This window comes from Tupaia chinensis, unplaced genomic scaffold (assembly GCF_000334495.1).
Source record: "Tupaia chinensis unplaced genomic scaffold, TupChi_1.0 Scaffold143584_1, whole genome shotgun sequence".
NCBI classification, from domain to species: domain Eukaryota; kingdom Metazoa; phylum Chordata; class Mammalia; order Scandentia; family Tupaiidae; genus Tupaia; species Tupaia belangeri.
In genome coordinates this window covers 5,534,678-5,549,704 of record NW_006203430.1, presented here as the reverse complement: position 1 = coordinate 5,549,704, position 15,027 = coordinate 5,534,678, and the positions used below count along the sequence as shown (strand labels likewise).

The 15,027-nt window shown below is 38.1% G+C and overlaps 1 protein-coding gene across 2 annotated transcripts in view; it reads left to right on the top strand.

The window, feature by feature from the left end:
• The window catches only part of PIEZO2 (piezo type mechanosensitive ion channel component 2), a 514,198-nt gene that overhangs the window by 357,105 nt on the left and 142,066 nt on the right, over positions 1-15,027 (top strand). For both annotated transcript variants that reach the window (XM_027766530.1, XM_027766529.1), the window contains exons 8-9: positions 12,151-12,313; positions 14,189-14,308. In XM_027766530.1, the coding sequence (XP_027622331.1) occupies positions 12,151-12,313; positions 14,189-14,308 (283 nt within the window). The remainder of the gene's footprint in view (positions 1-12,150; positions 12,314-14,188; positions 14,309-15,027) is intronic.

Below are 15,027 nucleotides of genomic sequence, written 5' to 3'. Positions count from 1 at the left end.
TGATGGCTTGAGAGCACATGTATGTGCATGCTCCAAATCCTGACAGAATAAAGAAATGAAAGAGAAGGATTGCACCATAACCACACCCTTATAAGAATGTTTTCTCCCTCTTTCTGTCTCTCTCTCATTTAGTGAGCTTATACACCCTTTGGTAATTAAAAGGAAATTAAGATATGTACTTTTTTAAAACATAATGCTATTTGCACAGTTAATAAATTATAGTATAAAGTAAACATAGCTTTTAATATGCACTGGGAAACCAAAAAATTTTTGTGATTGGCTTTATTATGATATTTACTTTATTATGGTAGTCTGGAGTCAGATCTACAATAGCTCTGAGATGTACCTTTAGATAGACAGATATTCTTTATTAATTTTTGATGGTTGCATAGTATTTAAAAATGTATATGGATATGCCATAACTTTATTTTAAATAGTTTTCCCCACAAATGATGATACTTGTGTCTTTCTACTTTTTTTTTTTTGGAGAGGTTTTTGCTATAGGGCGAATGCTCGCCAGACAGAGAGAGACAGAGAGACAGAAAGCGAGAAATCACCCCCCAGGGGGGATGACCATGCCGCAATCCATTCTCTTCTTGTGATCTTGGGTACGCACACACAGGCACCCGGCGTGAGTTTTAAGCCACCAGGTCCGGGACGTGAAACGCGGTCGACTACGTGGGAGTCCAGCGACATAGCCATTACGCCAACTGCTGGTCCCCGTGTCTTTCTACTCTTGTAAATCATTCCCCTGTTCTGAATTCCTAGCGTATTTTGTGGTTTACTTATGCAATGAAATACTACCTAACAATTAGAATGAACCACATGAGAAAACTTCAAAAAGTTTGTGAAAAAGGTGGAATTAAATTACAAGCTTATTTTGGTGTAAATAGTTTGAAATTATGCATAGTTTTATTCATAATATTCATTTACATGACTTGTTTGAATAGTCTTCCTATTCTATTTGCTTATAAGACTATATGAACATGACCATTTATATAAGGTTAAAATTCATAAAGCAATTTTATGCATTATTTATGGATGCATACCTGTGTGACAAGAGCAAATTAAATATCCATAGTATTAATACACACTAACCACAGAATAATGTTTGATGAGGAGAGAAGAAGAATAGGAAACTATGCCACTTAGTTTTTATTTCTTTTTCTGAAGTGTGCCAGCAGGATCAAATGTGGCAGAATACTACTATCTTTTCATCTGAGCAATGGACATCTATGTGTAGGTATCACCACATCCATTTAAAATAAACTCGACATTATCTCACTTAGCAAATTGTTGTGAGACTCCTTTTCCCTCTGATACTCTAAACATTGGCTTTATCTTGTCTGTTATCTGTTCCTGTTGATGGACGTCTCCTCCTCCTTTTGTTTCCAACACACTTTATTCTTTTGGTACTGAGATATTTCAGTTTCACCAAGGCCATATAAAAGAATGAAAACCAAGGAAAAAATTATTTCTTCAAGTATTTACTAAAATAATACACAGCTCCGAATATTTTATTTTCCATATTTGCTAGATAGTTAATGCCATGTTGGTGCCATTAAATATGAGGGAATTTCAGAAAGTTCATGGAAAATGAAACTAAAATATGAGTCTATTTTGGTGCAGAAATATTTGAAACCCATGCCTTATTTTTTCGTTATACATATTTTCTACATATTTTTGAAGACCCCTTGTATTTCTGAGAAAAATTCAGATCTATATGTAATGTTTCTCTTCACATTTTTTTTTTCTTTTTGAGTTTACTTATTTATTTCTTTCATGTGTGAGAGGGCGAGAGAGATAGGCAGCCCAAACAGGGTCCTGACTCTATTTCACTTCCAGCTTCAGCCAGCCCTGGATTGTAGGCGCCTCCATACCCATGTATTGGGGAGGTCTCTGGATCATCCTCACAGAGTGGCATATTTTACTGCTACACCACTTTCCAGTCCTCTAAATACTCTTTCTTTTGAGTAAACAATTTAAAAATGTACCGTGGTTACAAAGGAAATAAAGAAGAAACCCCAGATAATTTTCATTAGAAATAACCTCCAAATTATGCAATAAGTCATTTAAACATATACAATAGAAAAAATGCTTTATTTTCAAAATTAAACAATCTGAAAATTAAAATAGATTATTTTTTAAAAAGACAAAAATGATAAGCCATAAATTAACAGAATCTTTCTGTCTATAAAAAGAACTTGAACATTTCAGGTGGCCACTTAAAATTTTTACAGCCTCTATACCTCTTCCCATGTCAAGCTTTATAATAGAATTGATGTTCTTAATAATGACTGTGATGTCATGAAATAGCCCAGTATTTTCTGAATCATGAAAAAAAATGTATAGTATTCAAATTATCTTAATATTAAGATATATTCTACTTACTTTAAAACAGTGGTTTATATACATCTAAGTAGTTTATAGATTTCAATCTAGTTGAATCCCAAAAGTTTGTTGGACCATCAATTTATTTGGGTCAGTTTCCAAGCTTCCTATGTGGTAATGAGAAGAAAGAAATTTACAAATGAAAGAAGAGGAGAGAAAAAACAAAACAAACAAACAAAAAAAACAGTGTACCTGGCTGACATAGAGAGGCTGGTGCTCTCTTCTAGAGATCAGGAAGAAGACATTCATTAGCGCCTTAGTGTGCACGGACTTACATGCATAAACACAATACTGCAAAGAGAAATGTTAGTAATAACCAACAGAAGTGTAATGAGCCGACCTCTGCACATTGACTCCACCTTTACCAGGAGCTGATTCCACTAGGTTGACAGGAAGGCAGCTGGCCATGGCCTCCTTTCTTTCTTACTTTCTAGTATCTGGGACTCAGCAGGAAGAATTCAATGGTTTCTTACATCCATATCCTTATCAGGGTGCTTTCCCAAACTGGCCATCAGAAACCCTTGAGACACGAAGGACAATAGGAATTTTGTTTTATTGTTTTTGTTTTTGTTTTAATATTTTAAGGCATCCTCCAACTCCTGGAAAGGAAATTCTATTTACTATCATTGATTATACTTGTCATTTCAAGAATATCAACTATAGTAAGAAAACAGATTTTTGCTGTTTATTTGAAAGATGCAGTTGCAGAAAAAAGTTGTACTAGAGATGAGTAACCCCTAACTCATTAGTGAGAGACTGCTGACACTTTTCTGATAGGATTTCCGTATACGGTAAATCACTGCTGTTCAAAGCGGGAGATCAGTGTTGGTCTACGAATTGTTTGCAACAGGTTTTCAGCAAGTTAAATAAAACATTTATAGCCGTGTGACATGGCCATGACATCCAAGCTTGCAATTCTTTTTGTACTATTTTTATTATTTTACAAACATATTAGTACAGCATGGATAGATAATTTTTAATGATTCTTAGAGATAGCTTAAGTAACACATTTTAGAACATAGTAAGACTTATTGAATCTACTGCTAAAATGAGTTACTTTGACTATTCCTGACCAAGACTTCCACTAGCACTGTAACATCAATAACCCATGACTTAAATCACTTTTGGACTGACAAATATTATGAAAAGAGTAAAAAGGTGAGAAATTTTTCTAGGATTATTTGGTAAGAACTCAAGAAAGATAGAAGCATGGAAGGAGATATGGAGACTGAGTTTTGAGCTTTGGAGACTGGTTGAACCATGATGTGAACGTAGCAAATACCATGTTTTGAAATGGTTAAAATGGTCAATTTTATGTTACATGTATTTTTTTTTTAAATACAGTGTCATTTTCAGTATTACGTCTTTCTTATAAATGACTGGCTTCCTGCATTACTAGAGACCCAGCAGATGTGGTCTGGAGTGAACCTGAAAACAGGTGGAGGTTTTATAAATCTGCCAACATGTGCAAGGAGAAACAAATGCCCTGCCAATTCATAACCGCCATATGTTGTCAGATGTTATGAGTGCTTTGGAGGGAGCGAGAAAAGTGCCAAGTAACTGCTCCACAGGGGGTAGAGAGACATCCGTAATGAGTCCTTGGAGGTCTAGCAGAGTGGAGAGAACCAGCTGTGCACACGCTTGGGCCCACGGAGGAAGAGTAATCAAAGTAATGTGATGAGAAACACTTCCTGCTGCTGTGATTCTCTCTTTCATCAAAATGCCGGGGATGATTTTTTTTACATAACATGAGCAAAGTGTAGTTGCAGGATCTGGAAAGAATCATCCAGGCTACTTCATATCTTGTTCCTATTGGGTATTTAAACTTCTTACTGGTTTGTGTTAAAGTCTATTTATTGAGAGAGAGAAAGACAGAAAGATCGAAGTACCCTCAACAGGGCCTGATGCCACGATCCTCCCACCTCCAGTCTTTCCTAGCCTGCCAGGATCATAGGCATGTGTGCAGCTATTCCCAGATACAAGCTAATCTGGGAAGTAAACTCTGATCCTCCAAATGACTTCAAGCATTGCCGAAAATTACACCACATCTACGCCACCGTAAGTGGGCTCTTACTGTTTAAGTATAGATCTGGATTCTCAGCTCAAGTAAAAAGCCAAACTAGTATTTCTTTTCTTTTTTTTTTTTTTGGAGAGGTTTTTGCTATAGAGTGCGTGCGCTCGCCAGACAAACAGAGAGAGACATAGAGACAGAGAGCGAGAAATCACCCCCCAGAGGGGATGGTCACGCCGCAGTCCCTTCTCCTCCATTCTCCTCTCGGGATCTTGGGCACGCACGCACACGCACCCAGCGTGAGTTTTAAGCCACCCGGTCCGAAACGCGAATGGCGGTCGACTATGTGGGAGTCCAGCGACATAGCCATTACGCTAACTGCTGGTTCCCGACTAGTATTTCTTAACTATAAACATTTATGTATTAATTCATACAGCAGATAAAGTTTAAGATTCTTGTTTGTAGTCAGTAGAGAACAAAAGTAATGATCTGCTAAAGATGACCTAATATATACTCTAGATAAATTATTTGGGGAGCCTTCGTAAGACTATTATTCTGTGTTATTTCCCAAACCAAGAGGACCAAAATCATGTATGATTGGGGTTTAAGCAGCAACAATGTTTCTCAAAAATTCTAGCATAAGCTTATGTATCTACAGTTCCTTACCATCCTTTCTTTCTTTTTTATTGTTTTATTAATTAAAAAAAAAATGACAGGGAGCCAGCAGGTGGCGTAGTGGTTAAGGAAGGCACTGGACTCCCACATGGCTGACCATGGTTTGAGTGCTAGACAGGGCTGCTTGAAACTCACAACAAGCGCATGTGCACGTGTGTCCCAAATCCAAAGAGAAGGGATTGATGTGTGGTCATCCCCCCAGGGGGTGATTTCTCACTTTTTGTCTCTCTGGCCAAGCAACTTGCGCTGCCCAGACGAACTGGGCACCTTTATTTATTTTGTGACATTCCATAAATAAGTTGATATATCCTGTGGCAAAAATCTCAAAACAAATATATATAAATAAATAAATAAATAAATAAATCACCAGAAAGAGAGGAGAGGCAAGATAAGTGAAAAAGCACCCGCCCCACCCCAGCCCATGGAGGATGATCATGCCACAATCCCTTTGCTGTTTCTCCTGCCTTTCGAGATTTTGGATATCCATGCACATGCACCCAGCATGTTTTCAAGCTGCTGGGTTGGAACTCCAACTGCACAACCAACCATGTGGGATCCAGCTGCCTCAACCACCATGCCACCAGGTGGCCCCTTGCTTTTTTAAGAAAAGAAGCTTCACCATTCTTTGTCAGCGTCAACTTGGACTTAGCTCCATCTAAGAGGAAGCAGAAAGAAAGAGACAAAGAGACAGAGTAGCAATAGACACAGGCGGCCTGAGCCTAAGCAGCCCAAACAACTTGTGTCACCCAGACAAACTGGGCGCCTTTGTTTACAGGGCAAGGCAACACTACAAACGTGTATCTCATGACATTCCATAGATAAGTTGATATGTTACAGATAATAAAAAGTGGGTAACGAATCTATAAGGGCTTAGACATACTGGGCTAGGCGTATCTCTTGGCTACATCCACATCAAAGAGAAATCCCAATAAACTTTATATCTAGTGGAGAGAAGCCTACCTGCAGGTGTGGGGCGGATATTCCCTTGCAAGCATCAAAGGGGTGTTGATAAGGCTATATAGAATCTTACAGAGGCAGAGCAGGGGTTGGTCTTTGTTAATTGAAATCGGGATGTTTCCTGAATCCATCAGATGTATCTGTTGGAAGGCCCCTGGAAAATTCCACCCTTTGCTCTGCCTGCAATAAGGGTCAAGGAAAGGACAAGCTGTAAGGTTTTGCTATAGCTAAAAGGGTCAGGTGATTCTTGCTCAGAGCATGTCCCCACATCCTTGGGGCCTCTTTCTAAACATTGTCCCTACAATTCTTAGTCTCTATATCTGCCATAACTGTGATCACCTACTTAACGATGGTCTCAATCTTAGTGTACGTAATTCCATTAAGTAAGCTTACATTCTAAGCCGTCTGTTCATTAGGCACCACCATAAAAACAAGATGATAGGACATAACGCTCTTTCTGGAAGGAATAGGCATCACATTGGGCAGTGAAACAATCAGGTGACTAACAAAATTAGACACTCGAATTACAGTTACGAATATAACAGAGGCATAGAGCACATTGATTTCAATTAGTAGAAATAATAGAAGTTTTCCAGAGAGGGTGTCTTGGGAGCTAGACTTGATGAGGTTAAAGATGTCTGAGAACAACGAAAAGGTATGGGTAGAAGCAACATGGATGAATAGGCTCTAAAGTATTGGTTTACGTTAACTAAAAACATTCTGAACTGAAAGAAATAATGAAGAACTATGGTTATAGCAAAAACTGTTATAAATTAGCATAGGGTTCTAGTGTTAAACCATAGCACTAATAATTTATGCATTCTCGTACCACTGCTATCCTGGGTGATCCCAGCAATATTTTAGAACAACTGAGCATACCTAGGAAGAATACATTGACATATATACATGTACACAAACATGGATACACACATTTGGGGGGACTTCAAAAAGTTTGTGGAAAATGGAACAAAGTATGAGTTTATATTGTTGCAAAAATCTTGATATCCATGCATAGCTTTTTCCATAAAATGGCTAAGTGTAGTACAGTTGGTAGCATACTGAACTGCAGTGCCTGAAGCCACGTGGCCAACTGGAGATTAGGTTTCCCATCCCAGTCATCCTGAAACACGCCAAGTATGCAAATAGGCACCAAGGTCCTAATGAGCTGGAGGCCTGGAAGGAGGAGATCGCCACATGATCAGGCCCCCCCCTCCAGGTCCTTCTCTCTCTCTCTGTCTCTCTCATGCACGTGCATGCACCATCATGAGTAAAATTTTAAAAATGAGAAATTTTATATCTTCAGTATTTACCTAACCATTAGAAAAATACTCCTTATAGAGAACAATGATCTGTCATTCTATAGCTTCTACCCATTTTGGCGGGTCTGTATACACTGGTAGTACAAACTCAGATTCTTCGATGTTTATGTACAAATGTGCAAAATCAATTTGGAATATGTTATGATATTAGTAGTAAGGTCTGAAGTGCTAATTTTGTATGAAGTCTTTTAGAAGGCCATAGTTTACAAACAGGTGTAGAAAATTACTATTAAACTTCTTATGGAGCAAAATAGGTATTTATAAACTGAGGACTGGTGAAGTCATTTCTAGTGTATGTGCCAGGTGTGGAGCAGGAAAAAATATTTTGCAGCTGAAACCTACTATTTAGATTATCCCAAAGACAGTCAGTTTATCTGATTTTAAATCTGGAACCTTTCAGTTCCATGCACTTTAAATAGGAAATTGACATTTCAAGGTAGGGCTGACAAAAATGTTCACCGAAGTCCACCATTCTAAGTAGGACATGATTCTTCCATATTCAGGACATTTTTATTTCAAATGCCAACTACAAAATGTCTGCTTGGACTTAGGAAAAAATGACCTTTTATAAGAAGAAGTCCTGTATAACTTGTTTTTTTCTGATAACGTTGAAGAAAGCAAATTTTTGCTAAGTTACTTCAAACTCTAGTTCATCAGTACACCAAAATTGCACTTGCACTGTGATAGAAAACAGTCACAGAACTGAGAGGTTTTAGAAAGTTAAGCACATAGGGACCAGCAGTTAGTGTAATGGCTATGTCGCTGAACTCCCACGTAGTTGACCGTGGTTCATGTCTCACACCCAATGGCTTAAAACTCACACCAGGCGTGTGTGCGTGCATGCCCAAGATCCCGAGAGAAGAATGGAGGAGAAGGGCCTGCAGTGTGGGCGGCTATGTCGCTGAACTCCCACGTAGTTGACCGTGGTTCACGTCTCACACCCAATGGCTTAAAACTCACACCAGTGCGTGCATGCCCAAGATCCCGAGAGAAGAATGGAGGAGAAGGGCCTGCAGTGTGGGCCATTCCCCCTGGGGGGTGATTTCTCGCTTTCTGTCTCTCTGTCTCTCTCTGTCTGGTGAGTGCACACACCCGATAGCAAAAATCTCTCCAAAAAAAAAAAAAAAGAAAGAAAGTTAAGCACGTATAATCTGATGGTCTTGTAACTGAATGAAGAATGCAATATAAAAATTAAGAAAATTCACATATAAAAGATGCAAACAATACAAAGGTGTATGAAGCTTAGCTAATATGTGAAAGTTTTATTCACTTAGTAAATTCCTTTCTTAGAAAAACTGCATGTGAAAATGAATTTCTGAATGAATCATATCTCATGCATTTTCCCATTCGATAATCAAATTTGTTCCGCTTATATAGACAAAATTGGCATTAAAATAAACTGTTTCAAAATAGCAAGACTCATAAAGCTCTGAAAAAAATAAAATTGCTCTAACTTAAATTGTACAGAAATGTAACTTATAGAAATTCTACTGTATAAATCTGAATTCTACTGCTGACATGTAGAACTACATCCAGTTCCAATATTTGCCCAATAATATCAACACTGGCTAAACAGCTAATGTTAAATCCAACAAAAATCTAATATTTGCCCATTTAGTTGGACTTAGTAATGTTACCACATATTTGGAATTTCAACAATGCAGGGTTTTGATAGAACTGATTAATAATTAAAAGATAAATGTCATAAATTATTTTATCATCTTTTTTTTTTTTTTTTTTACTTTTTATACTTTTTTTCTTCTTCTTTCCTCTTCTTCTCTTTTCTTTTCCTTTTTCTTTTAACTTCATACCTTGGCAGCTCAGTCTCCATGTCTAGGCAGGTCTAAGTGAACAGTATCCAAACATCTGATTACTATTAGAGTCAGAATATTCCTCAATTTCCACTGAATCTGACACACAAACAGTGAAAAATGGAACAGAAGAGAGATTGCAGATCACCTCCTCCAGCATGCCTGTGAATGCTCAGATTGAACTTCAAGAATTAGGAAGAAAGGGACCAGCAGTTAGCGTAATGCCTATGTCACTGGATTCCCATGTGGTTGACTGTGATTTGCGTCCCAGACCCGGTGGCTTAAAACTCACACCGGGCGCATGTGCGTGCATGCCCGTGCCCAAGATCCCGAGAGGAGAATGGAGGAGAGGGGATTGCGGCATGGCCATCCCCCATGGAGGGGTGATTTCTCGCTTTCTGTCTCTCTGTCTCTCTAGACCACTCGCCCATACACAAAAAAAAAAAAAAAAAAAAAAAAAAAAAAAAAAAAAAACTCTCCAAAACAAAAAAGAATTAGGAAGAAGCACCCAACCCATCTGATGACCAGAAATCACCACAGGGGTACATGAAATATGAGAAAGTAAGAAAATACCTCTTCTCCAAGGGAAAAGAATAGCTCCTCTTCACCCACAAACAGTACAATGGAACTCATGGAAATGGAAATGTCAGATAAAGGATTTAGAATATTCATAGTGACCGATCTAACAGAGATGCAAGAGAGACAATGAACTCCAGAAGACACAGGAGAAAAGAGCTGATGATTTCCAAGAGGTAAGGAAGTTCTTGAACAATCTGAAAGAGGACACACCTATCATTAAAATAATCAAACAAAGCTGTTAGAGATGAGGGCTGTAATACAGGAAATCAAAATCTCCCTTGAAAGTATTAAAAGCAGACTAGATCATACAGAGGATCGAATTTCATATGTAGAAGACAGAATCACTGGCCTAGAAAATTCCACCACAAAGACTGAGAAAATTGCCCAAAAAAATGAGAATAATATATGAGAAATACTAGATACCATTAAACATCCAAACATCCGGATAATTGGTATTCCAGAGGGTGAAGAGACTAATAAGAGCATTGATAACCTATTCCATGAAATCCTGAAAAAAAAAATTCCAAACTTAGAGAGGCATTCAAAGATTAGGTCCCAAGAAATACAAAGGATCCCAAATAAAATCAACCCAAGAATATCTTCTTCAAGACACATTATAACAAGATTGACCAAAACTACAGACAAAAAGACAAAATACTGAGATTGGCAAGAGAGAAACATCAAATTACCTACAAAGGATATCCCATCAGTCTAACAGCAGACCTCTCATCAGAAACAATGAAAGCAAGAAAAGAATGGGAAAATATATTCAAAAGTGTTAAGGGAAAAGCAATCTCAACCAAGAATACTGAACCCGGCAAGATTATCCTTCGTATGAGAAGAAAAGACAAGGACGTTCTCAGATAAACAAAACCTGCAAGAATTTACCAACACCAGACCAGCTCTCCAAGAAGTTTTGAAGGGAGTGCTATACCATGAAAACTAAATACAGACACACAGAAATAAGAGTTCAAAAACAACCAAGAAAATGGCCAACTCAATGATAGTGACAAGTCTGGAACTGAATGTTATGTTCCAGAAGTTAAATGGGAAGATCAGACCACACAGAAGATAAAGTACATGAGATTGAACTGGTGAAATAGAATCTTATGACTTTTGACCAAGACAGTACTGATTTTCTTCTACGCTTTGTTTTACACATTTAAGGATTTTTGTCTTGTCTTGAGCTATTGATAGGTTCAGCACCTACTATTTGAACAGAATTTTAACCTGTTTCTTGGCTTTAAGTTTTAAGCAAAGCTCTCAGCATATTTTAAATTTTGATTTACTAAAGCTAAAACTGCTTTTCTTGAAATTAGAAAATATTAAAAATGCCTATTTAATGATCACAATACACTATATAGCATCAGCTAGGTGCTATGTTATAGTATTTTCATTCTGTTCAGAGCTCTATGCCTAAAGTCAGACATATGTTTACAGATATGTATATATCAGCTGAACTTGCTGCTGAAAATAGTTAGATTAATTAAGATATTCTGTGAGTCAATAAAATATAGGGGGGAAAGGATTGGAAAGCAACTGTAGACACCAGAGACAGGAAATGGCAGGGGTGAGGACTAGGGGGGGGAAGATATATATATATTAAGAAGTGGAAAATTATTTGTCAGTGATAATATGATTGTCAGTGATATGTGGAAAATTATTTGTCAGTGATAATATGATTAATTGTCAGTGATAGTACAATTAAGCTGCTATGCAGTGTATTCTGGATGGGAAATCACATTTTGTATGCTGTGATGATGCTCAGTGAATAAATGTAAAATAAATTAATTAAATAAATAAAATAAACAAAAAAAGGTCAATGTCTAATAGATGTGCTAGGATTTAGCATTAGCTAGGTTTTGGAACTAATGTAACAATCATCTGTCTAATGTTCTTTTTTATACAAACATACCCTAAATTTAAGAATGTATGGGTATATACATATTATTAGATATATATTTGTATCTACATGTTTATTTAAAATGCAGTTACACAGAAAGGATGGTAATTAAAATATCTAGAATAGATGAATTAGCCTAATAATAACTCATGAATGTATTAAAAACAAGGTGTTTTGGAGCCAACAGGTGACACAGTGGTTAAGATGCTGGACTTCACATAGTTGACCATGGTTCAAGTCCAAGACCTGGCTACTTGAAACACACACCAGGCACATGTGCATGCATGCCCAAACTCCCAAGAAGAGAATGGAGGGGTGATTTTTTGCTCCTGTCTCTCTGTATTTCTCTGTCTCTCTGTCTCTCCAGTGAGCACATGCAACCTATAGCAAAAATCTCTCTCAGAAAAAAAAGGAGAAGAAAACAAAGTTGTTGTTGTTGTTGTTTTATGTAGGCTACATATAATTTATTGAAACTTTTAAGTGTTTCTCCACGTTTTTAAACAGGTTGTTTGGTATCAAGTCAGTAATTCAGACAGACTGTTCCAGCACTTGGAAGATTATAGTGAACCCGGACCTGTCGTGGCATCACCACGCCAATCCCATCCTCCTGCTGGTGATGTACTACACTCTGGCAACTTTGATCCGCATCTGGCTACAGGAGCCCCTTGTAAGGATAAAAAGGTTTTCATGATCTTGTCTGCAAGGTAGCCTGGAATCACCGGGTGAAATGATCCATTTGTACTCCCTTCTGACTAATTGATACTACATTCCAGTGTACCACTAGTGTTCTGACTAGTGTTTTAATTCTGCACAAAGTGTTCAGTACAAGTACTATCAGAATGAAATCTAGCTTCCCTGTGCTCTTATCTCTAGGTGCTGCTAAGAATGATAGGTGGTAAGAGAATAGAAAACTCAATTTTATTGAGCTCTTACTAAGTGCCAGACTGTTTACATTCTCTCATTTAACACACTAAATAGCTGAAGAATAGGTATTATCGTTATTTTAAAGGTGAGAAAAAGAGGTTGGAGAGAGAACATTTCCTGAAATCACACAGTGAACCTCAGATTCAGACTCATGTTTGGTAACATGAGTGTCTTAGAGACCACAGCAGCTGCAGTTCTCAGGCTTCTCCAGCCCTCTTAGCGGGAGGATGGTAGAGTGACTGCTCAGCTTCTGGTGCTGCCTCTGGCCTCCCAGGTCTCCCATTGCATGGGGTGAGCATGAGGAGGTTCCCTGCCTGCATGATTGAAGATGATTTATTCCCCATGAGAATTTAAGAAGGTTGTGGCCCTTTCAAATGGAGGATGTGAAGCCTGTTGGCATCTCTCTTCCCTCTTTCCAAGACAGGAAGCATCAATCTGCTTGTATTTCTCCGGAATGTCTGTAAGAAGCTCAGTTTTTGGTGTCTTGTCACGTAGGGGAAGGCAAGTTGTCTGTATAGATAAGGCTGTCTCACTTTTCCACTCACCACCTGTGGGGAAATGCCCACGAGTCAGAAACAGTTCCTGCGATGGGGCCGAGCCCGGCTCTGTGGTCTGATCCACCTCTTTATCACTTTTAGCCTGTGGCCCTGGAGCAGTTTTCTCTCTCTCTCTTTTCAAGTTTATTTATTTATTTTTCTTCCATGAAACAGAAAGAGAGAGAGAGAGAGACAAACACCCCCAAAAGGATCTTCACTCTGCAATTCACTCCCAGCCTCAGCCAGCAAAGACCATGGGCATGCCCCACGTGTGCCTTTTTATTGTTGGGAAACGTAGTAAAGCACCTAAGTGCATTTCATTCTTATACTCCCACTGTATTATCTCTCCAAATCAGTCGTCACATTTAGGTAAGTGTCTCATCAGCCAAGGCAGCAGTTTATGCGTTGGATATCCTCTTGGTTAATACCATGTGTGAGCTCTCCGTGATTCTGCCATTAAATGAGTGTCATAATAATTGCCAGTGGCCGGGTTTATAGTTAACTGTGCACTTTTTGAAAGCGCTTACTCTAGGAATCAGGTGCATGGTGCTTAATAGTGCAGTTCAGAATAAACACTGCAAAGCTTTGGCTATTTATCATGGCATATTCTGTAATGTATGGGGCTTAGCAGGAATCAGAAAATGTTTAATGTTGATGTGCTTATCAATGATGGGGCAGCCTTTTCATCATTTTTAAGTGTGCTAATAAAATGTCACATACTGTATGGGGGGGAGTCTTCAAAAAGCTCATGGAAAATGTGTATTATGAAAAAGTATGCATAGGTTTTTTTCACCAAAATAAACTTGCATTTTAATTCTATTTTCCCATGAACTCTTTGAAGTCCCTTTGTATACATTAAGCTCATGGAAAATGTGTATTATGAAAAAGTTGCATAGGTTTTTTTTCACCAAAATAAACTTGCATTTTAATTCTATTTTCCCATGAAGTCCCCTTATATACATTAATCTTGAAAAATAATCATATTGAAGCAAAGTCAAAAAGTTTTCTTTTGGCCACCCCAAGCTACTTAGCAAACTGCTTGGGGAAGCAGAAATGCTTCTGTGAATTATTCTGTGTTTCAGGTACAGGAAGAGAGGACCAAAGATGAGGACAGAGCCCTGGCTTGTAGCCCCATCCAGATAACAGCCGAGAGGAGGCGAAGCCTGTGGTATGCAACCCACTACCCAACCGACGAGAGAAAAGTAAGCCATGAAAAAGGAATTCACTCTTCTTAATTCATTCTCTATTTTTATATTTTATTGTTGAATATTAGATTTATGAAATTCAGGCTGCTCATAGTTTACAGAAATAGTTTGATTTTGAAGGCAGAGTACCAATGCTCTTTTCAAAGAGGAGAACCCCGTACTTCTAAAGGAAATACCATGATCCCATCACTCCCTGGAAGAATGCCATATATATTTTATATTTAGGGTCTTTTCTGTAGTCTTTTAATCCTAAAAAGAAAGAATGTTCTTAAATTTGTAAAGATAACTTTGTATTTAAAACAAAAAATAAGACTGTAATCTGTTGGCACTAGAGGACAGAAGTTTCAGTGCAGAAATACATTGTAGAAAATTGTTTCACTCGATTGGGTACCCAGCCACAACAGTAACTCAATAAGCACTCAGAGAAGAGCCTAGCAGTCTGTATGAACAGTCTCACCCTTTGGAGACAGCAGTGTATATTAATAAGAAGTGAATCACAACTGGAAAATTCATATAAGTCATACATGTCGTGTGTGTGGGTGTGTGTTTGTGTATAAAACAATCCATGGGGCCAGTATGTCACATGGTGGTTGGGACACTGGATTCCCATGTAGCCGACCACAGTTCAAGTCCCATACCTGGAGGCTTACTTTCTCACTTTCCCTCTCTCTCTCTGGTGAGTGCATGTGCCCTGAAACAAATTAATAATAATAATA